Consider the following 25,620-nt stretch of genomic DNA (forward strand, 5'->3'; position numbering starts at 1 on the left):
CTTGACAATTTCAGAGGGCTACTATTGGAGAGGTATGTAAAAGCTCATTCTTGCACCTTTATCAACACTCTTCATGGTCAAGAATCCAGAAGAGTGTGTCCACCATTAAATTAATGTGAATCCCTTTCACTCCCTTCTTTTCCTAATATTACTGTCTATTCTTCCGTGCACAGGTGGAACATTGTACAACTGCTCAATGCAAAAGAATAGGTGTGTGCAACTAGGCCAAGCATTAATATGCTTTTCTTAATTAAAAAAAAATACAAACCAAAGGTATGCGCTAAAGCCATGTGGATATCTTTAACGCACATTCCAAATGCACTCAAGAAAACAAATCCATGCTTAACAAATTCTACCAATTCTATGTGCTACTCTGGCTAACTTAATATAGATGGCATATAATTTATCACATACAGCTCAGTGATTATGGAGGGCAAGAGATGCAAGGGTAATGTGTAACTCCCAACACAAAGCAGTTGAACAGATGCCATTACAATCATTCCTACGTTTTCATATGCATGCACAGACACGCACACCAGGGTATTGTGAGAAATAAATGTGACAGTACCATCCATTTCAAACGAAAATCAGACACAAATAAATAATATATATATATATATATATATATATATATATATATATATATATACCAGTTGTAAGGATCACATAAAATAGATGTAGATTTGTTTAATTCTGGGGGAAATCTTAACTCACTCACTGGCCAAGTGAGTTACACTTCTGTGCCATTCCAGATGATACAACGTATTACTATTCAGTCAGGACATCACAACTGTTGTTTGTGTATGAGAAAGAGAGAGCCAGAGAGTAAGTATGTCTTGTTTAGCATAGGATAAACTACCGGGATCCTACCCGACTGTATATGTTACCTCAGTGCCCTGTAAAGTCAGAAGACTATTTATCAATGTTGCCTACAAAAAGAACATTATGTAAAAAGGTGAAATGTTATGTTACCATAATTTTTATAGCACGCTACTACCCATAGGTGTCTAGGCACTGAACCGGATCAGGAAATCATGTTTCTGATTCACAAAACCAGGAATTACCGTAAGTTACCCTCATAAATGAGGGTCAAGACCCACAAAAGTACACTTTTGTTGTTTTCACAGACCTTTTGAGGGTATTGTCCACCCTAGAGCCAGTGGGAGACTTGCACTTCACACAGGTAGGAGCGTATTAAAAAAATCACCTCCATAAAAAAAAAAATAATAATAAACAGAGAAAATGTACTTTTGTTTTACAGACAGAACTGTTGGATTTCTGCATGTGAAATTGATTATGAACTGTAGTACTGCTCATTTGAGCTTCACCCAAAGACTCAATTATTTTGTGAATTCCAAGAAAGCTGCAAATGTAGGTGTAGTCATACAGCAGCAAATGACTAACCTACCTACCACTCAAATTGTGTACAAGTCATTAGTCTGCCTTCTTATTCTCTATATCAACAGACTCCTCTGTAGACTCATGAACCCTGACACTGAACACGTTTCATTATTTTATCCTCCAAATAATGTAACTACATTTTGGTGGCATGAAAATAAATTACAAAGATTAGAGCAGAGTTGTATGCGAGCGGAATCGAAATGAATAGACAGTATTGTCAGACCATAATACAAGTGGTACTCTATGGTGGACTTTGGTAAATAAATAAATTCTGAATTTACAATTGGATGGAATCCTAATTCACTGGAATAACGTAACTTCCAAGAATTAGACAAAGGGTTATCCGGAATTACACCACCTGCACGCATTACAATTTATGACACCACTGTTATTTGATCAATAACAGTAACACAAAAACTTTGCGTGTGTGTACGTGTGTGTGTGTAAATACAGAGAAAAACGAGAGCACAAAGAGAAGAAAACAAATAATTTGCAAAAATGTTATGCTTTAAAAAAGGGGAAGAAGACCTTTCAATTCTGTAGGACGTTTGATCAAATTTGTTTTAAGAAAATCTTTACATACACGTCTGCAATCAACATTAGCTTTTTATGAAATGATTAATTACCAGTGTGTAGATAATCATTCCCAAAAAACTCTAAATAAATATTTTTATGCATCTTGATTAATTCCATAAATCCTGAAAATGTGTTTTACCACTCTAAAGGTAGTTTTCCTTAGGATAAACAACTGTTAATGGTTGTTAATCCAGATTATTATTAAAAGTTTGTTTCCCAATACATTTATTATCTACTTTCCAAAATTTCTAAGAATCCAAATATGGGGTGTTCAGGGCCTGCATTTTGGATGTATTCTGTATAAATGGTGGTTGCCAATAAAGAAAAATACACAATCTTTTTCAAAGGGGATGCAACAAATTTCAGTTATGTTGAGCACAATAAATCTATAAAAAAGAACATAATTGACTATGTTAATCAGTTTAGGAACGTAATCAACAGCCAGCATAAATGTTCTTATCTATAAAGATCAATTGTAGAGCTGGCTTTAAAGTATGAGAGAATGCAAGCAAAGTGTTCCCAGGCAAAATAGTTATTTTCAAAAAGCACTTTGAAGCAATGTGAGGGGAAAAGTGGAACATTCTTCTGTGTGTGTATGTTTTTCTAGTAAAATGGGTGCAAGGTAACTATTAAAAATAAACAACTTTACTGTGCTTCACTGTAAAAAGGTTTTGCAATATCATAAGAATTTATTTAGGTTTAACAATGGCTAATGACTGAGGAGATATAGGCATGATTTTGGTCACCAAATTAAATTGATGAGTTATGCATTTCAAAAGTTACATGATGTACCTTTCAAAAATATTTAATAATACATGATTTAACTGCTTACTAACTCCAATATTTTACCCCATACTTTTAAGTACCCCATAAACATGATGTAGTCAGATTCACACGGCTACCCTGTCAGACGGCTAGCTGCTAAGCTGCATACTGCAGCACAGGGATCAAATAAAAGAAATTAGTTGAAGATACACTTAATGGAAGAAAATTAGTCTCAAATTAAAGCCAAGCTAAATAATATATAAAGTAAATAACAGGCAGTGAGGCCATTGTCAGCTTCTTGTCCGACCTTGTCACACGAACCAATAAAGGGTTGACTGCCTTGATGTTTACAGTAGTTCATCATACCTCTATAGAGATTCTTTTTCTTTAAGTGATATATTATTAATTTCTCTTCATTAGTAAACATGTATTTCACAATTACAACACAGGTGATATACAAACGTCTTTCTTTGGTGTCCTTTCTCACTAATTAAGTCAATGTGAATATTTTAAATTTATGAATAAATGATAGCAGTGCATTGTATTAATCATTTTCAGAAGGTTACGTGTTTCAACATCTTATGAATACATTTGAGTTGATTGTCATTAAACCCACTACTACAATGTAGTGGCCATGATTACATAAATGGGAGCACACATTTGTGTGGCAGTTATGTACGAATTCAACTGCACGTTTTCTAGCATGATATAAGATACTTACCTCACAAATTTAAATTAAAATGTTTCATAGAATGAAATAACTATGAGCACTATACATCAAATTGAGAAAAAAATATTTAACAAATATAAATCAATACTACTGAATAAATACAGATATCCATTGTGGTGTGGCTTACGGGAAGAAAATTCCCACCAAAATGCTAAAATGTTTTTTGCTGAAGTACCACAGTATGAAAATAATCACAATTAAAGGTAATTATACGATATGTTTTGATATTATCGGACTGTACAAAGAAATACAATAGTGCTATAAGAACAAGTAGCATTGTGTATGACACCTACAATGCGCTATCCATCCACATCACATAACAAAAATGTAAAATTATGGATTAAATACTCCATATCTATGCTTCTAATAAATAGATGTCCCCAGTTTCTGTCCTAGAAAAAACTCCTGGTTGCTCCAATTTACATAATCCAACCTTCTCTACAGTACGTACATATTGAAATATGTACTGAAATCAGGACTGTACAACGTGATTGCTTAGTTCATTTTGTAGCTGGCGTCCACTCCTTAGAAAGTAGGTGAACTTAAGTGCATTATAAAGAGTTTGTGCATATTTAATTCAGAATTCATCCATATTTGACGAAACATTGGGGGTTGCTGGGTTTGAATCTGGAGAAATAGCTGCAACTGTCACAATTCTTGGAGAACCTAGCACCTCAGTAACAGCCGGGTCCAGCTCTCCTGAAGTAACAATAGCAAGAGCTGTTCCACCACCTTTCTTGTTCTGATGTGTTTTTACATGTTTGGAGAGATGGTCACTTCTCATAAACCGCTTGGAACATTCCGGGCATTCAAATCTTTTTTCTCCTGTAGAGGGTGAAACAAAAATATCAATTTATATTGACAGTTATCTGCTTATCAAGAATTAACATTGTATCATCACTCTACATATTCACATGGGAATAGTTGAAAATATTTTGTAATTGTTTTTGTGATATTTTCAGATAATAAAATAACTATAAGTTGATATACACAATTGAATATCTCCTTTCAGTTATAACAATCTTGTCAAGTATATCAGCGAAATGCAATACAGAGCAGAAGCAGACTGGGAAGAACAATGGGAATCTAAAGGCTCTTGAAACGTACTGCAGAGTTTAGTTAAGAAGCAGATAAAGTTAGAGAAAATTAGAAGAGTGAAGCACCATGGAATGATTAGAGGAAAATGTACCAATCTAGCCAAGCAGACTTAGCATACAATTCCATGAAGCTATACCAAACTTAGAACATATTGATCTTAGTGGTGTAACTTATCGGTCACCCTTTCCACAGATGTTGGTGTAGTCATATTATTCATCCTATTTTGGATGCACATTTTCTAGTGTACTACGAGTTTCTCATACTAATGCATATGGCAAAGTTAAAATTCTTGTTTGTTGATAACGTTTTTGGAGAGAGATTATGGAGATCAGATTTATGGGAGAAAGCACCATTTGTCTTTTACTTTTTGCCCACACTTTTTAACTATGTAACACTGGAAATACAAGTGGACTCACATGCATGACAATGAATACATTTCCAATAGGAGTCATCCTAAGATTATAATTATAAAGCTAGTTTCGAGTAGATTCTTGGGAATCTTTTTTGAAGAACTGAAAAATTAATTTTGCGAGGGGAGAACCCTTACCAATTTAACTCAGTGTTCAGTGAAAGTCTGCTCAACCCCTTATAGCTGTGGTACAACTAGCAGGCAAAGCCCCAGAGACATGCATGTTAATTTCAAGCAGTACCAACAGTTTTAAGGTCAAGAAAACAACACAATTTGGAAAAAAGAAGAAAAACAAGCATAATCTGAAAAGAGGAACTGGAGGCACAAATTCTGAATGATTTAAGCCAAAAACGTGCCAACCAAAAAATGCAAATGTTTACTTTGTGGTTAACAGCGATTGCGAGATGTTAACATAAGCCATGAGGCAAAATCAAAAGCCAAAGCTGGCAAAGATCTCTTGGTATCTTATACATGGTTGTCAAGCTCCTTTTAAGTGGTTAGTTTTGATGCTACAATTTCAGAGTGGGACACAGCCGGATTTCGTAGCTGCCAAGGATGCTTTGCTGCTGGGACAGATATACCACCTTGCCCTGGTAAAAGTATGAACCTTTGGACTTATTGTTGTATCTTGGTATTATCTTAATGTTCTATAATGACTATGTCATGTTCACTGGATTCTAGAGTGTGGATCCAGGGAGCAGATCAGAGGTGAACAGTTCCTGAAGGAAGAAGGACCTTGAATGCCTCTGGGGTTGTATTATTGAATAAACCTACTTCCTACTTTTAACCACTGTGCCTCAAGTCATTTCAGTGCCCACGAGGATGGGATCCATTTAAGAAGAAATTGATGGGATCGATTTCATGAAGAATTTGACTTGATGGAGATATATTTACAACCCCTAAGGCAAACAACCACATTCTCAATTGAAGCGTTGGACTTACAAGGTATTTGATGAAAGTTTTATAAACTATATTCGTTTAAACCCCGTGAAATATTTTTTTCCGTTGTTCTGACGAATTTTCTTCAGATCAGCCTAAGGGATATCAAAAGTAATGAGAAAACTTCTTCTGCACCTCGTTAACTATCAATTTCATTGAAGACAGTTTCCTTTTGTGATCGTATTCGTGATCTGCTGCTTGAAGCAACGTTTTTTTGCCTGAAAATTTTCACTTTTTCTATTGTTTTTGAATAATCGTTACCTTGTTGATCTTCGAAATGCGGTCTGGAGTTTGTCATCACGCGCAGTGTTGATCTTCAAAATCATCCGCCTTCACTTCCTTCACGTCCTGCAAGACTTGTTTTGTTCTGTGTCCTGCTATTACAGCGTCAGCGTGGACGTAAGGAGGTAGCGCGTATGACATCATCGCGTCTCTACGTTTAAGACGCACAGCGGCCATCTTTAATCTCCATGGTAACGCAAACAACTATCGAGTACGCGAAGGAGTACCTTCGATAAAATTGTATTACGAAGACGGATTTCGCCGATGCGCACAGCAGCGCAAATACCATATTTTAGAAAGCATCTATTTATAACCACCTCAAGAAGAACATAGACTTCGGTGACAACTTTTTTTATTTTAATTAGTCTATTCAACATATTCAGACAACGGTGACTACATTAATTATATTAGTTTATTTTTTTCTCATATATATATATATATATATATATATAGTAAATTCACTAAATTCTTGATATTCAATTATAAAGTCAGTATGGATGTTTCATCTTCTGTTGCAGCTCCTCCTAAATTTTTGCAAAGCCCTGGTCCTCCTTCAATGAATTGGGAGGATTGGTCAGAATCATTCGAAACTTACCTAGAAGCTTTTGGCGGTGATGTATTTTTACCCTCTAGGAAATTAGCTCTGTTAAAACACAATTTAGGGGTTGAAGGTAGGAAAGTCTTAAAAACTTTACCCAAAGTTAATCGTGTTGTGTCTACAGTTCTTGACACCGTTGATGAGGGTAGTGAACCAAGTGAAACTAGTTCGAACGACACATCAGTGGACATATATTCTGAAGCTTTAAAAGCTTTAGAAGAAAATTATGGGAAGAAAACTAGCATAGTCGTAGAAAGACACAAATTTTTCTCTAGGGCACAGTTGCAAGGGGAAAATGTGCAACAGTACGTAGCCTGTCTAAGAACCTTGGCCATTACTTGTAAATTCAAAGATTTGCATGAGGAAATAATTAGGGATCAATTTATTAATAGAATTAAGAACATCAAAATTCAAGAACGTTTGCTTGAACTTAAAAATCCTTCTCTGCAAAAAACGGTTGACACAGCTAGGAAAATGGAAAACACGTCCCATTACGTTAAAGATTTGAGTTCTGTCCAACAGAAAGATAAAGATGAGTCTAGTAGTATTAATGTGATAAATAATAGTAATAAAAAACTGAATTTAGGAGTGAGAACAAAGATGTGAAATTTAATGTTAACAAGGGTAAAGGCAATTTAAATAAACGTGTATGTTTCAGGTGTGTAAGTCAAAAACATACCGCAGATTTCAACAAATGTCCTGCTACTAAGGTTACATGCAGGAAATGCAAGAAGATAGGTCATTTTGCTAAATGGTGCAGGACTGGTGACAATAGCAATTGGAAACGTTCTGTCAATGTTGTTGAACCTCAATTTGATAGTGAGGATGATGAAAATGAGATTGATATCGAAGTGATGGTTGTGTATGATGATACTGTGAATAATATTTCAACCTCCTAAATGTAATGTGCTAATAAATCGTGACATCATGGCACTTTGGGCAGACTCATGCTCACCGTATACCATCATTGATAAAATAATGTGGGAGAATAGTAGCAAAACAACGTTGATATCTTCTGATGTACGACCCAAAGGGTATTGTGGTATAAAATTACCCATGTTGGGTTATTTTGATGCTCAGTTAACCTTTAAAGGCAGATCTTGTGTGAGCAAAGTTTATGTTGTTGAACAAGGACGTGCCTTACTAGGGTGGAAGGAACAAAAGAAAATGGGGATAATATTAAATCCTAATCATCCTGATCAGGTGCTGTTATCCAACGATTATCCAGATCAGGTTTTGTTAACTAATGACAATTCTCCATCTAAGTGGGAATCTGTATTTCCCAAGTTATTTAGCAAAGATTTTGGATGTTTAGTTAAGTTTGAACACAAGATTATTCTTAAGGCTAACAGTATACCGACTGTTCACAAAGTAAGAAATGTGCCATTTGCGTTGCGGAATTTATTAAAGGAGGAGTTGAACAGGTTGTGCGATGTCAAAGTAATTGAACCTATTGAAGCCTCTGAATGGCTTAGTCCCATTGTTTTAGCTCGGAAACCCAATGGAAAAATTAGGATGTGTGTGGACCTGAGAGATCTAAATCGGAATATATGGGTTGACCGCTATCCACTACCTCACATCAATGAAATGATATCTAGTATCAAGGATGCCATGTACTTTTCATCGATTGACTTATCCAATGCATATCATCAGATCAAATTACATGCAGAATCTAAGCATTTGACATCATTCATAACACCTGAGGGTGCCTTTCAATATCTCAGAATGCCATTCGGATTAGCATCCACATCTTCAGTTTTTCAGAGAGTGATGTGCAGTATTTTGAAAGAGGAAGTGAACGTGAGAGTATTTCAAGATGATGTTCTAATTTGGGGTAAAGACTTATCTACTCATAATAAAGTATTGCATCAAGTTCTTTATAAACTACAAAATGCTGGATTGACTGTGTGTGCTGAGAAATGCTAATTTGGTGTAAAACAGATTGATTATCTTGGGCATACCATTTCCAATGAAGGTGTTGAACCAAAAATGAAATTGTTGGATGCAATTGAAAAGGCACCTCATCCAATCAATAAGGATCAATTACGATCATTTTTAGGACTCGCAGAATATTATTCTAAATTTGTCCCAAATTTTGCTGACAAGGTACATGAATTAAGATTATTGATGAAAAAGGGCACTTCTTTTGTTTGGTCCATTTTGTGTCAACAGGCATTTGAAAATATTAAATTAGACATTGTAAAAGCTGTTGCTCTAAAGCCTTATGATCCCAGTCATACCTCTATAATTGTTGTGGATTCCAGCGCATATGATTTAGGTGCTGTTCTTATGCAAAGACACAATGGAGCTGAACGAATTATAGCTTTTGCTTCTCGCACGCTCAAAAAGGTGCTGAACCTTCTTATTCCGTAATTGAAAAGGAGGCTTCAGCGTGTTGGTGGGGTGTGGACCACTTTAAAACATTTATTTGGGGAACAGCATTTGAATTAAGGACAGATCATAGACCTCTCATTGACATTTTCACTACAAAAGGTGCTTCTAGGGCCACACCTAGAATAGCAAAATGGTTGTACAGATTACAAGAATACAATTTTCAGATAAACTATGTTCCAGGTCACAAAAACATCAATGCAGACTGTTTGTCTCGTCTTCCCTTGCCCTGTGATATGGATGATATACTAGAAGATGGTAATGAATGGTTAGTTGCTAGTATTGAAGAATCGTGCAACAATGCAATAAGTAAGCAAGAATGGATTCAAGCTGTAGCCAATGATGGTGTGTTACAGCAAATAGTCAATAATTTGCATGTTGGTGTGAATTTGTCATCTTCGGACAAAACCATTCTTGCTGATTATAAAATGGTTTGGTCAGAGTTATCCTTTTCTGATGGTATCCTTAGCAGAGGTGACAGATTAGTTGTACCTTTAACTTTACGAGACAGGATGTTGAGTCTATTACATGAAGGACATAGCGGTATGACCAGCATGAAAAGGAGGGCTAGGAATGACTTTTGGTGGGTTGGTATGGACAAGGACATAGATAGATGTGTTCGGAGTTGTTTGGCATGCATGTGCAGTGATAAATCACACAAATCTCAGGAAACTACCATATCTGCAACTTCTTTTCCTGATAAACCCTGGGACAAAATCGCTATTTATATATGTGGTCCATTTCATGTAAGAGGAATTGAGAACAAATATGCTATAGTTTTGATGGATTTTCACACCAAGTGGCCAGAAGTTGCATTTGTTAGGGATATCAAGGCTTCCAACATGATTGAGTTTTGTGAAGGAATTTTTCGCAGGTAGGGATACCGAGTGTCATCTTGTGAGACAATGGTCCACAGTTTGTGGCGGAAGAATTTACTGCATACCTTAATATGGTGGGTGTGAAACACATCACCACTTCTGTGTACAATCCAAGAGAAAATGGTTTAGTGGAGAGATTTAACCGGGTGTTAAAAGAATGCATACAGCTAGCCAGTAACAATGATGATAATTGTAAAGATGCTGTCAAGGAAATGTTATGGTGCTATAGGACTACTCCTCATACAGCTACGGGAGTGCCTCCTTTTACTTTATTAAAGGGGCGAGTGGCTGGGTCTAAAGTAAAACCAACTTGGATGTCAAAGAAAAGCACAAAAACACATGATGTTAGGGATGTATAGAGTAAGGTACAGGTGTATCAGAATAAATATGTTCATAATCATAATGTTAAGGTCAAGAGTTCTTTAATGTTATTTAGAGTTGGAGAGTGGGTACGCACACATCAGATGGGGAATCAAAAACCTGGGTTTTCCAAGTGGTCTAAACCAAAACAAATCATTGATGTCGCAGGAAATATTGTGAAATTGGATGATGGTAAGCAGTGGAATGTGAGAAGCATAGCGAGATGTAATGATTTAGAATGCAAACACATTTCGAGTCATAAATTGATGAGTAAGGATCCAAAAACATCTGTTGAGAATAGGAATGATGCATCTGTTCCTCTCAAATCTGATGCCAAAGCATCAAGTGTGGATATGAAGGAGAAATCTATTCGACCTAAGTTTAAACCAATCTGGATGAAAGATTATAAATGCTCGTGAGCTAGAGTGTACTTAAATTGGGAATCTAGTCTAATGCTACACCTTATTTTTACATATGTTTCTTGTTCATTTTTTATTTTGTTTTGTTATTTTTATAGAAAGGGAGATATGTTGTATCTTGGTATTATCTTAATGTTCTATAATGACTATGTCATGTTCACTGGATTCTAGAGTGTGGAATCCAGGGAGCAGATCAGAGGTGAACAGTTCCTGAAAGAAGGACCTTGAATGCCTCTGGGGTTGTAATATTAAATAAACCTACTTCCTACTTTTAACCACTGTGCCTCAAGTCATTTAACTTATCACTTCTTTGGTTTTGAAAATCCACCAGCGGGCAAAGCTGGAGGCTGTACCTGGCCAAGTCTCCTGAATACCATTAACAGCAGCTACCACTGAAGCAGCTTTCAGTGTGACAAAATGTTCCAAGCAGGGCAGATCTGTTTTTTTGCCCTCCAATGATACATTGTCCCTGGGGAGGTCTCAAGTTCTTATCCAGGTACTCTGGACTTGGGAATAAAATACCAAATCCTACTTTTCTTCAACTGTTGATATAGTTCGGCCTGTCACTCGTGCAGCCATCAGCTTCTTAGGACAGACTTCTACAGCCCAGGGCCATCTCACGTTAAGGCTCCTAGGAAGTAAAGTCCTCAATGATCAGCTAGACCTTCTTGGAATTAGGAGTTCTGTTTTTGTGTCCATGGAGTAGGCAAACAGGAGGTCAACCATTTGACCCATGGAGTGCAGTTCAAACCCCCAGGAGACAAAAGTCTAAAATATGTTTTCCTACCAGGTCCAGGGACATCTGAAGAAGTGGTGGTGCGGTGCCAGCCTTATCCAGTGTACTACCCAGTAATTGGAGAATACCTCCCATCCAAACCTACTTTTAACAAATCCTCCATCTCGGTTTTCAGCAAATCCCTCTAAGTTTACTGCAAGTTCTGAAACAAAATAAAATAGCTCCGATCAGCCCTCAACCTGGAGGGACTCTGGACCATCAACCAGCAACTCCCATATTTGGATGAGGTACTGTTTCCACTGTCAAAGCCAAAACTGATTCTCCCTCATGCTGGGGTTAGAGGCAGAAAGTCTGGGGCAACACTAGGAATTAACTGTAGCAGTTCCTGTGAGCTCCACTAGTCCTTGGCAAATCAAAGGAAGAGTTGTAAAGGCTGACTTTTGTTCCGTAAACTGTTCCTGTCGCCCTAAAGATGGATAGCCCCTGCTAACTGACCACTTATTGACAAGACTCTCCTATTCCTGGGCCCTGAGGCAAGGCATTGACTTTTCAGAGGAGTACCTTTGACCAGCCAGAAAAGTATATGTATTGAATCCTGGAGATGAGAGGCAAACTAATCTAAACCAGTTTTCTGTAAGGCAGCACAAAGTACACTTTCTTGAAGTTACTTTTAAAATAAATATATCAAAAATCCACTTTCACTATTTAATTAGATTTTTGAAACATGCTTTATTCATTGTTCTAGGATTTTTTCAGGCCAACTAATACAATAATTGTATTTATAGGCATGGCTAACAACATGGTTGGGTAGCCGCGTTCTTAGCAAGCTCCGCTGGCCCCTCATGAATCCTGTCTTTTATCCTGCTCCTCGACACCTAACAAACATACCAGTAAGGATCGGAAGATGTCCGCTGCCAGAAACATCCTGAAAAACAATGGAAAACAGGCGTTACATACTATAAACGCACCGTTTCTTCCGCTGACTTTGGCAAGACTTATTTCCCTGAAATGGCGCCCGCTCGATGCGTCCTACGAAGATAGACTACCCATGCTCCACCTGAGAGTGGGAGACGGGGAGCGCGCCGGCTCTTTCACCACGATTGGCGCCCCCCTGCTGTTGATATCAAGACGAGGAGAGGGGACTAGGCGCCTGATGCAGATCGCCGCCCAGAGGGAGGAGCACATAGCCAGTTTCGCTGCATGCCGGCACTACAAACAGCGGTGGCGGAAGACTTCTGCTGGGTCCTGGCGAGGTGAGCTCTGGGTCAGGAACTGCTCTAACGCCGTTCCGAGTTTATGCGCCTGCTTAAGACTACAACTCCCAGAAGGCAGTGGGAGATATTCAGGGGTTATAACGGCGACGGTCGCGCACACTCGTGTGCGTAATTCTTGTGTCCAGTTTCTGCTTTTGTCCTGTCCGGAGGTTCCAGCATGGAGGTCTCTCGTGAGGAACGTCACGCTTCGCAACAAGACCTTGGTGAGTACCTGGGATTCTAGTTACGGTTGAAGTTAAACCGTAACTGGTGTTAATTCTGTTTCTCGCTTCTTTGGAGCAACTACAGCGCGGATGCGCTGGGTGATTCGTTAAATACTCTGTTCTGATCTAGTTTGTCCGAAGAGTTGGAGGTGTGGTTCAATTGCAGCAACCCTGGGCTCAGGGTTTTTAATCTACCTCCTCTGTTGTACTCTCGAACTGGGCATTCTATATTTTCTCATTTACTGGCTCATAAGTATTTGTTTTCGTATACACGGTATCCTGAAGTATAAGGAAGCTTATGTCTCACGACTGATATCCATAGAAAAGGCGTCGGTTATGCTAATACCGTGGAAGCCTAGTTATCTGGGATAGTGTGTTGGAATAAGGAATCCCGTGTATCCAACGGTGACGTAACCGCTGGGTTCATTTAGTTTGGTGGCTGTTACTATGTTGGTTAGGGCGGCGGTTATACTAATACCGTGGAAGCCCATCCAAGGAATGCTTTGATGTATAAGAACCTACAACCTTATTAATCTGTGGAAATACTGTGAAACCCAGAAGCTTATTGGTGAATCATATTCTGCAGTGATCCTCTAGTACTGCCTTTCCCTGCCCCTAGAACCGATGGTATCGTTTGAGAAGTGCCCTATGGAAATGGATGGTCCACATAGAGTATGCTGTTCCGGTTGATATTCAAGGTATGGAAGGGTTATTTAGCGAGACATACTGAGAGTAGATTGTCGCATGTTCTGTTGTCTGACCTTTTGCTTTTCTTCTTTCAGGTTCTCCTTACCGCTATCCTGGTCCCTTTTTGTTATTTTAGTTTATTATTTTTTTTCCTCACATGATAACCCTTCGACTCTGTTATATTATATATTCGGAGTTCGGGGATATCTGGAGGTGGACCACTTATTGCATCATCCGGATCCTGAGGAGTGTTTGTTCTGACACTCTGTCACTGCGGGCGGGCCCCTCTTGTCTCCCCCTGTGCCGCGAGCGCTGGTGAGTACTGTGCGTGGTGGCTGAACGGCCCGAAAGACAACCACACAAAGCGACAGTGGTGAGCTTCATTAACTTTCCCCCTGGGGCTTATAAACTGCCTTCCACGTTGCAGAACGGATACCACGGGGTCCAGCTGTACGGCTGATGGACTCTGCGCTCTCCCTTCCCCCGAGCAGATGCTGCTGACACTGTGGTGGAGAGCTATGAGGGAGGCGAATGGGTCGACTGGCCTTGCTGCACACTGCTGGATTTAGATCTCATTGAGATGGATATTTCTGCATCACGGTCCTGGTACAGTGGAATTCCAATCAGCCACGTGTGACTGGGACTTGACCCCATACTCTAGATTTACTGCTAAGGGGACATAGGGGCAAGGGCCACTGGGAGAATGAGACCATATATTTGTCACCTCATATGTGCACTAAGACCCTGAACACGACCTACACCAGTGCCGGTGGACCTGAGCCGGGGCCTGGCCTCTCCCTTTATAGCCACAGTGAGTAACTCTTACAGTGAAGAGTGAAAGGGAGGCGGGCAGCGGGAGTCATCCTTCTCTCCTCCAGAGATTAGAGGCGGTGAGGGAGTCAAAGATATCCCTACAGTGACACATGTGACCTGACAAGCGTCACCCACATTGCTCTTGGAGCCCTGATATCAAGCGGAGTGTGACTTTCGGGGAGATCATCAGCAGTACTTAACACGTCCGTGTTACACAATTCCTGGGGAGGGCTGTGCCTCTCTCTTTTGCTTCGTGCTCTGGGCTCTGATGCGAGGCTGTGCTGCGTCCGCACTTGCCTACACCAATACCCTGGAATCCACCGACTTGCACAGTTGAACATACTTATGGGAATAAGTTGGTGATGATTCGCCTACTATCGGGACCTTGCACAGTGCCCGTGACACCTGCTGTTTTCCCCGGGCGAATTCCGCTACTTTGCCCTCTCAGGCGGGGGCACCGATCATGCTCTCCACACCTTCCCGGAGCGACTGAGCGGAAGCTGCCTACTGTGGGCTTACCCAGTGCTAAGGGCAGTAACTTTGTCCGTGGACCGCGACAACAGTGAGGACGCTCCTGAGGCCATACTCTGGTTTTTATATGACCGGCTAGGCACCGCCACGACTGACCCGGAGACGGAGAGACGCCGGGAGGGCGAGGAGTGGTGAAGCCACTGACGAAGCGCCGAGGACTGGCGCTGTGAGAAAAGATAGTGGGACGTGCACTACAGCGGGTTCACACATGATGGCGAAGGATAAAGAACTTAAAACATCCCGACAGGGGAAACTGGGCCACTACACCAAGGTGCTCCCTGCGACAGTGGGGGCTGAGGGTGGCCTTGCCCCCCCCCCAGACAATGCGACCATCTTGCAAGCCCTTCATGAGTCCAGAGAAATCTTGGAGGGGACGATGGCGGAGATCCACTCAGAGGTGGCGCTGCTTCGTCACGATCTCCAAAAAGTCTCTGAACGAGTGACTGAGGCAGCTCACCGCATCTCGGAACTCGAGGATGTCTCCCACACACGGAAGGACATAACGGGACTCCTGGCTGCTATGGCAGAGGTGACCTGGAGGGTGGATGACGCGGAAAACAGGGCCCGAAGGAACAACCTGCAATTTATTGGTTTTCTGGAAAAAGCGGAAGGGTCGGACCCGTGACAATTTCTTTCGACATTTCTGAACGAGTGACTGAGGCAGCTCACCGCATCTCGGAACTCGAGGATGTCTCCCACACACGGAAGGACATAACGGGACTCCTGGCTGCTATGGCAGAGGTGACCTGGAGGGTGGATGACGCGGAAAAGAGGGCCCGAAGGAACAACCTGCAATTTATTGGTTTTCTGGAAAAAGCGGAAGGGTCGGACCCGTGACAATTTCTTTCGACATTTCTGAAGAGCACCCTACCACAGGCACCATTCTTGACCTTTTTTACATAGAACGGGCGCATAGAATGCAGAATTTCCCTCCGCCTCCAGGAGCTCCTCCTCGACTGCTGATAGTTCGCTTTCTGAACTTTCAGGACGGAGATTTGATACTGCGTGAGCGGCAAAAGAAAGGAGAAGTCCAATATGAGAACACCCGAGTGCTGGTTTTCCTGGACTGCTCCTGTGATGTGCAAAAGCAGAGACGGACCTTTGGCCCAGTCAAGGTGAAGCTAAGAGCGCTAGGGCTTCAATATATGTTGCTGTTCCCAGCCAAACTGAAGGTTATTTTTCAAGGATCCACATTGTTTTTTCAAACCCCAGATGAAGCATGGGCCTGGATTGAGGAGCTACCACAGTTACGGCGTGGGACACCAACTGCCTCGAGCCACCTCTCTGCGAATGAGGGAGCCTGAGTCAGGAACAACCCAAAGAAAAGCGTTGAAGAAGAGTGTCAAGATTTCGGAATTCAGGGGGAGGCACGCCGGGCAGATCATTGCGATCTAGAAACACTGATGAACACCTGTCGGAGTCTGGAGAAGAGGTGGTTTGCTCACGCCTGTCACGGTCCCTGACCAATTCGGAAGACGCAGGCTACAATGAACTGTCGCCTACATGGACAGAGACCACCCGCTGCTTGAAAGCATACAAAGACTAGACGCATCGGAACATACTTTGCTGGCATCCGGTACACAACAGCAAACACTGCCCAGCAATGGCAAAGAGGACTGAGAAATGGGGCCAGATGGCCGCCAAAAGACAATAAGACTACCCTAAGGCTTAGTGGGCATTATAGGATTTAGGCCCGAGCCAGGGAACGACATTGTGTGTTTTGGTTTTATTATTGTGTAGTTAAGTGAGTGGGGGGGGGGAAAGGGAGGCCTACACACCTCTTAGTGGATTACCTGTGCCCGAGTTGTCATGTTGACGAATTGGGGGTGGTGTGGGTACCTGAAGAGTGAGGGGTGGGGGGTATTCTGGGCACGGTTTGGTGTAGTGAGTTGAGATTGTTCTATGGGAGTGGAGATTGTTTGGTTCAAATTGTTAGACACATTGCTGGGGCTGGGGAGGCCAAGAGAGGCAGACCTTTGATGGAACACAGGGCAGGTGACGAATCTGGAGACAGAATACAATGGCAGATGACAAATATACAGTATTGACATGGAATGTTAGTGGATTAGGCAATAAAGTCAAGAGGGGGTTGTGACCAGGTACCTCAAGAGGCTTAAACCTGATATTATATTTTTACAAGAAACACACCTTTCGGGCTCGAGCTTTTCCTTTCTGGGAAGGGGACAATACACCACCCTGGCCCATGCGGGCTTCATCAAAGGTTCACGAGGGGTGGCAATTCTCATTAAAAAGTCTCCCCCTTCCATGTCACACAACAATGGGTGGACACAGATGGGACGTACGTTGCAGTACAGGGCATTTGGAAGCGCAAGACGTTTTTGCTTCTTAGTGTATATGCACCCCCGACTACAGCAACATACTTTGCATAGATTAACTGAGCTCCTCTTACATTCTGGCTCTGCCATATATATCATAGGAGGAGATTTTAATGATGTGAATGAGCCATCTGTGGATCGCACTTATATTCAACACGGATCCCACGGGCCTACGATGTTGGCTTGATCCCTTGACACCCTAGGGCTGACTGACCTCTGGTGGCGCCACCACCCACTTTTACAAGCGTACCCTTATTTTTCGGGGGCCCATAGGATGTTTCCACAGTTGGATTACATCCTCGCCCCGGCAGGAGAGATTCGACAGGTGGACACTATAGAATACCTAGCTCGGGGCATCTCTGACCACTCACCTCTCCTAATGAAGGAGGGAGGAAGGGGGGTCTCCAAGTAGCGCAGTGGCGATTGAACCCATTGGCACTGCAGGACGAGACGGTTACTAAGGAACTTCGGGTGGACTCCGAGCTTTATTTCCGTGAGAATGAAGTCTCAGTACAATCGGTGGTTATTTTGTGGGAGGCATACAAGACGGTACTCTGCGATAGAGCGCAAAATATAATTGCCCACAGAAAGAAACGCGTAGCCCAGGAGATTGAAGATTTAGAACACAAGCTTTTAATCCTAGAGGGAAGCGACCCTGCCATGCTAACAGACCATACCCTTCACCCAATTGAAATAACTAAAAGAGATTATCTAGCGTTTGGACCAATGAGGTGAGGTAACAACAATTGGCAACTCAACATCGGCTTTACGAAACAGGGGATAGAGCAGGGAAACTACTTGCATGGTTAGGACGGAGGGAGCTGGAGACGCAATGGGTGATGTCTATTAAAGAAAACACTGTCACACATACCGCACCCGAGGCTATAGCGGGAGCCTTTGCACGATATACGCAGCATTATATGTGGCCAAGTCCCAGGCAGAGGAACCATACATACATCAATACTTAAATGCAATTGACCTACCCTCACTCTCCCAAGAGGATATAGACAGTCTAAGGGGGATTTGACGTTAACAGAAGTGACTGAGGCCACTGGCCGGCAGAAAGCGGGCAAAACCCCGGGCCTCAACTGTCTTCCAAGTGAATTTTTTAAACTAAATAGCACATTGCTGGCACATCTGCTTAAGATGTTCAAGGAGTCGAGGGAACAGGGGATTTTGCCACAGGACCTCCGTGTAGCCACAGTGGTGGTTATTCCTAAGGTGGGGAAACCCCCAGATGATTGTGGGTCATATCACCCCATATCCCTGCTTAATATTGAGTCAAAGATTCTGGCCACAATACTTGCTAAGCGTCTTCTGACAGTTATTACCACCCTGACACATAGGGATCAGTCAGGCTTCATGCCGAAGCGTGCCACGCGTTTTAACTGACGCCGTCTAGCTAACTGGATGGACACGGTACAGAGTCGAGACAGCCCTCACTTGCTCCTTTCGCTTGACCCTGAAAAAGCGTTTTACACAATTCATTGGCCCTTCATGAGGTGCACCCTGGAAAAGCTGGGCTTTGGCCTGGTGTTCCGGGAGTTGTTGGCACGGTTATACAATGCACCTGAGGATAGAGTACGGGTCAACGGGGTTGTTTCTGCGAGCTGGCTGATTGAACGCGGAACTAGACAGGGATGCCCCCGTCTCCTCTATTGTTTGCCCTCATCCTAGAACCACTGGCCTGTGTGGTTAGAACCCACCAAGGACTTGGTGGCTTCATAGACGAATCCCGGCTCTTAGACGAGGAATGCATATCACTATATGCAGATGACATATTGCTCAATGTCACGCACCTGATTGAGACACTACCCCAGATATTGCAGATATTTGAAGAGTATGACAGCCACCCGGGCTATAGGATTAACTGGAATAAGTCTACCCTATATCCGCTGAGCGGGGCAGTGGAATCCCACACCTACCCAAGCTGTTTGCAGCTCTTTACGGAAGGATTTACCTACTTGGGATTCTATATCTCCACTGAACCTGTAGCCAGAATGGAACGTAATATTAGACGAGTGCTTCTGAACTTTCAGGACGATGTGAAGAGGTGGAGGAAACTCCCTCTGAGCATCATGGGGAGAGCCGCTATGTACAAGATGGTAATGCTACCCCAGTTCCTTTACATTTTACAAAATACCTATCACAAGTTATCAGAAGAGATTTTCACTGCCATTAACAACAAACTACTTCTCCTTCTGTGGGACGGAGCCCATCCACAAATAGCACTGCAAATGTTGCAACGCAATCCATACAATGGGGGGTTTGGCCTTGCCAGATATTAGAGCATATGATAGGGCAGCCCATCTTATAGTTATTAAAAAATGGAATCATGCGCCGTGAGATCATCCGACCTATAGACTGTAAAGACTACAATTCCGAAACCGCACACAATTACACTACCTGTACGGGGGAGCGGAGAGTATGTGTCTCATGCCGGCCAACCAACGAATGCTGGCTGCCTGGACGAATGCGGAAAAGCAGTTGAAATGAGAGGGGAAGCCTACCAGGGTGTCCCCGTTGTGGGAGGGTGCTACATTACCCGAGATCAGAAAACTGAGGCGCTCTAAGAAATGGGTCCTCATAGGTATCTCCAAGGTCGGGGACTTGTTGGAGATGGGCTCCCTAGCATCCTTTGTTGCGCTTCAATCTAAATACCAACTTCTAGATTCTCAAACCTATGCTTCCCATAGACTTAAAAATGTCTGGCACGCCGAGGGGTTGGACGGGAAGACACTGCCGGAATATGCCCCCTCAGAAGGTAAGCTCCTACAAGAAGAGATCCCGACCCAAGCCATCTCCTTGACATATAAGACACAAATCAACAACATACCCGACAATCTCGGTCCGCTCCAAGCCAAATGGGAGCTCACCACCGGCCCATTGGAGGATATTGATTGGGAAGTCGCCCTCATACACCCGCGTGAAGTAGCGATTAAATTGCGGCTGCACCTCATACAATACAAGATCCTAGATAGAACCTATTTTGACAGGGCAAGCTTACACTCTATTGGAAGGGCTGATAACCGGGACAGTATTAGATGTCACACGGAGCGTGGTACATATATACACACCCTCTGGGAGTGCAGACACATCCAAACCTATTGGCATAGGATAGTGATAGAATTGAATGATATTCTTGGAGCTCAGCTTGGGCTGGATGCACAGATTTTGTCATGCTGGGTATCCCCACAGATATTGATCTGCCGCGACAAACTGCTGCTGGTTAACCTAGGGTTAGAAGTAGCCAGGAGAGATATTGCTAAGTATTGGGGGGCTCAACGACTTTCCACAATCACAGAGTGGAGGTCCAATATGGATCTCTATATGTTCGCAGAGAAGGGGATTTATAAGGCGAGTGGGTGCCCTCGTAAATTCCAGACAATTTGGAAGTCCTGGATAGAATACTATGGCCTAGATCTAGACATGGAAGAGGCAGGATTGGGCTTCTCGCAGGACAGACCAGAGACTGGAAATTAGAAATTGTGATGAATTGCCCGCTCTGGACAAATCGAATTGAATTGGTTTAATCATGTGTTCATTATTGGAGAATCTGCTAAAATGTCTTCTGCCCACCATTGCATCTTGCTGCCCACTCTTGAGCCCATATTATGCATAATGTTTTTCTTTTTTGATTGCATGTTTTATTTATTTGCAATAAACAATAAAAACAAATTTAAAAAATAATAATAATTGTATTTATATCTAGGTCTGTTCCTGGAAAATGCAGCTATGCCTACAGAGTGAAAACAACTTTTGGACATTTGGTCACTGAAGGCGCACTATTTCCAATGTATGTATATTTTATTCCAATTGCACAGCAGAAATCTAGCCAAGAGGCAGCACAACGTTGTACATGGTCAATGTACAGTATGCCACATTTTTTGCACCTAAATCGGAGAGTTTAAATGGAACATTTTAAGGGTGTCTTATCAAATACATATAAGAAAGGGTTTCCTGTGAGGCAAAGGCAGTTTTTCCAGTCATGTAATGCTTTTTAAATTGCTGCCCAGCCAGAGCCCAAGCTACCTGCAGCCATAGATTTTTGTCATGTATGTGGTTGGGTTGAATCTATACTGCAGCCTATGTATAAGATATTTAACTTCCACGCTACTGGTGCAATTTCTGTGCCAACTTTCAATGCCCTTATTGGAGAATTAAATAGACCTACTGGGTGACACCAATTTAATAGTACCATTTTCAGCACTGAGCATGCTTAGTGTGGAACTGGCAACCTGTTACTCATATTTAGATGTCATTTGTACCTCATCTCCATGCTAGAAGAAACAGCTGGAACGTATCAAAATAAAAGCTTCAGTGGTTGCTAGTGGGCTGAAAAGTTTTAATAACCAATATTGTAAGTTGTCCGGTGCGTCTCGTTTGAACGCGTTTTATGCAGATGTTTACCTACAATGCTTTATGTTTACCTAATATAAAAACTTAGCCAGTATATACTAACCAGACATTGTTGTTCATCGTTCGAACAGGCTGTTCCTGAAACATTTCTTAGGAATTCTGAAAACATGGAGATTAGATAGCAACTTAGGTAGGGAACATGGTTGATTTATCATCAGTACTTTGTCTTTATGAAACACCAAATATGGTTCCTTGCAACAGAGTGCTAGGCTCTCAAAAAACCTACGGGAGGAAGTTATGGCTAATAGAAAAGTGTTTTTCCAGGAAAAAGCAAATAGAACTCATATGAAAAATGTACAAAAGAGAGACACACTATGTTAGCTAAAAAGATAATAAGTTCCCAGGGAGAAGAAGGTCTCCTTAGGGGGAGGCTAAACCTTCGTAAGGCCTGGTAAAAAGGAGGTTTGTGACAGATGTGTCATGCAAGCAATAACGGCTTTTAAATGAATGTGCCATTATAGAAGAAACAGCAGGCCAGACATCACTAAAATCAAGAAGGCATCTCCTCTTTTTGAAATCAGGTAGGATAATAGTTCTTCTGTTTGCACAGGAGGTAAAAGGACATCTGACTTCTCTTAAGATCTTTATGCATTCTTTTGGAAGGGCTCAATCACCATACTGCAAGAGTTCAGAAACTGAGCAGCCAGGTTCAGTAATGGGAGGCTAGGGTTCAGGATTTGGCACCAGATAAGGAGATTGTGTGGTAGTTTGGATAGGTGTAGATGACTGTACCACCACTCCAGTGGCTACTGTGGAGTTATGAACATCATCCTCGCTTTATCTTTCTTCCGGTTGAGGAGCACCGCTGGAAACAGTGGGATTGAAGGAAAAGTGCATATACGTTTATTTCACCAGATCAAAAGAGCATTCCTCCTCATTCTCGGTTGGTGGAACCTGGGTGCCTGATTTGGGCAATTTTTGTTGTTGCATTTGCGATTAAGTTATCATCTGGAAAGCCCTATTCACTTAAGAGGGCATGTAGAATTGTCTTGTTTAGCATTCAGCCATGGTTCTCTTGTATTGATCTGCTGAAAGTCTGTTTCTGCATCTTGGATTCCCGGCAGATTAAATGCTTTGAAGTGAGGTTCCTTTGAAATCAGCCACTTCCAGATTGTTCTGAACACTAGAACCAGAGCTCTGGAGCTTGTGCCACCTTCCTTGTTCATGTAATACCGTGTTGTTGTATTGCCTGAGAAAGCAGGGATGAAGCTCTGAAATGAGTAGAAAAGACTTGAGTGTTTAGTTGCAGATGATTAATATGGTAAGTGTTCTCTTTCTTTGACCACAGTCACTGGACTTGGATTGGAGGTTTGCAGATCAGAAACACCAAGGACATGGTATCAACATTTTTTGGAATTTCGACACTTTAGACCGATAAAACACGATCTCTCATTCAAAAGAAAACATTTTGCCTATAAAGTGTATATGAAGGTTCCTGGGTAATGGACGGATTGCTCTGGAGTCACAGTTGAAATAAGTGCTTAACTCTTAGTCCTAGATACTTGAAATACTGTAAATTCCATATAGTATTGGTCCTGGACCTCTTTGGGGTGTTGCTGCCTTCATGAGCTGGTAACCTAGATAGAGATAGACAAATATTTTATTTTATTTGAGATTGGCTATGACCACCATCGTACACTTTGGAGAAACAACTGTTGTAGTACTTGAAATTCTGGGCCCATGTTATAAACATCATCGTATCATGACGATTTTGATATCAGAAGACCGAGAATGGTTAGTACACTATGCACAAGCATTTGTCATATTCGAGTGACGATTTCACCTTGAAATCATAGTTTTCGTCCTGAACCCTCGGGTTCCATTTTGTGTACGGCAGCCATTTTGTGAGTTGCCCTCATATAGGCCAATGATTAAGACCAAACACGGTCCTGAAGGACACGTACACCTTTGCTGACTTCTCTGCGACCTGGGCAAGCTGACTCCACTGCCCAAGGCCAAACCTGTTCGGTCAGTTCCTCTCCCAGTGGCCGAACGAGATAGTATCAAGGCACAACATGCCATAAACCTTTCATTGCACACAAACCACGCCTAATCTTGCACACACCTGTCCCTGTTTCCTACTTTATGACTTGCTTTACAAGGAGGAGGTGCCCGTTTTTATTGGGGGGTCCGTCGATATCTGATGAAAATACTGGGCCTTGCCGGGTAATTGATTGTGGGCTGAACAAACTGAAATGTGGGATTGTCATCATGACTCTGCTTTTTCTTTGTAGTGAAAATATGTGCATGGCCAACTGTGATGTAAAGAATGTTTGCCTGAAGCATAATATTTTGTATAAAAAGAGAAAGCTGGCTTTGTAAGGTTGAGCAGCTTCCTGAGAATATACACCGTGTTGTACTTCTAGGACGCCTGTTACTTGGTTGCAGCCAATAAACTCTATCTTTGACTTCACCTAGAAGACTCTGTGTTTCTGTAGTCTGAAACAGGAAGGACCCGAAGTCATAGGGTGTTGTCCCTGGCACCGCTGGGTTACGGGTTCAGTACCGGTTCTGAAAAACCCAGTACTTCAGTTGGCGCCCAACGTTGGGCGATTTCAGCGGTACCGGTCCAAGCCAGAGGTTCGTGAGGAGCTTCGTGTGAAAATTCTGCAGGAAGGCCGCCACTTCATCGACCCCTGCATGTCGGCGTCGTCCGAAAGTCTTTGCTGCGAGGTTCCCCGCTTCCCAACGGCTACGAAGGACTGCTGCCCTGACTATCGCCCTGTTTTGGACCCTTGATGATTGGTAGAGCGAAACGATAGACAAGTCTTCTGGTGAAGTCATCGATACCTCAGTTAAGTATAAGTGGAGCGTCTCCCAGTCCTTAGTTGGTTTTTAGTTTTGGGTATCCCCTTGGGATCTTTGATTTGGAACTTGCAAGTACCAAAGCCGAGGGACTCGTGTATTCACGAGACTATCGTAATCGATAATCCTTTGAAGTTTGAAGCTAGACTAGTGAGCGAAGATGCCTGGTCTTAGCAGACTTGGAAACTTGTTTTGTCTTGGTTGTAATAGGGATTCCCGATTGGAGGACTCGTGTCCGGTTCCTCCGATTGGAACTCCAACATATGAACTATATGTGAAACATGGCGTAGGCCCCATCGCATATAATGAAGTATGGATCAAATACACCAGAAAGGATGGTGTTCTAAAATGGCCCCAATATGGTAGCTTTGACACGGAAATCCTAGATAATCTAGAAGTTAAACTTTTTAAGAAGAAAGCCCGGCCGGCGATGTTTGACTCTTTCGGCCTATGGCGAAAGGAAGCCAAACAGAAAGAAATTAAATTAGCGAAGAAAAATAAGAGAGAAAGGGGTATCTCGATAATGCAAGCTGCCATGCAGTTTAAAGATAATGAAGAAGAACAGATGAATGAGCAGTTGCACAGGCAACGTAAAATGGTTATCGATAAATGTTATCCAGTTTTGCCGCCTCTTCAGCAAGATGCAGCAAAAGACATTGAAAAAGGCCCCCTAATGTCGCATTTATTGAGTTCGCCACCCCCTTATGCGCAGAGTGCTACGGCACCTCCGCAGCCTTTAGCCGCACAACCTTTGGTTGTATTGCCTCCTGCTCCTCCACAACCACCGGCTGCTCTTCAGTTGGCTCCTACTCTTCCGGTGCAGCCTCCTCAAGGGCCACCGGCTTTGACATCTGCTCTGCCTTTACTTCCTACAACTTTGACCACTATATCGACTACTACTCCTGGTATTCCTCCTGACACTGCCTCTACGTCTGCCTTGCCTCACTCTGCTCTTCCGCCTGTCCTTTCA

The 25,620-nt window shown here is 42.2% G+C and overlaps 1 protein-coding gene across 2 annotated transcripts in view; it reads right to left on the bottom strand.

Annotated features, from left to right (window-relative positions):
• Window positions 1–654: 654 nt before the first annotated feature.
• The window catches only part of SP4 (Sp4 transcription factor), a 121,409-nt gene continuing 96,443 nt past the window's right edge, over window positions 655–25,620 (bottom strand). For both annotated transcript variants that reach the window (XM_078663514.1, XM_078663513.1), the window contains exon 6: window positions 655–4,297. In XM_078663514.1, the coding sequence (XP_078519640.1) occupies window positions 4,050–4,297 (248 nt within the window). In that variant the 3' untranslated portion in view covers window positions 655–4,049. The remainder of the gene's footprint in view (window positions 4,298–25,620) is intronic.

This window comes from Lissotriton helveticus, chromosome 10 (genome assembly GCF_964261635.1).
Source record: "Lissotriton helveticus chromosome 10, aLisHel1.1, whole genome shotgun sequence".
Lineage (NCBI taxonomy): Eukaryota > Metazoa > Chordata > Amphibia > Caudata > Salamandridae > Lissotriton > Lissotriton helveticus.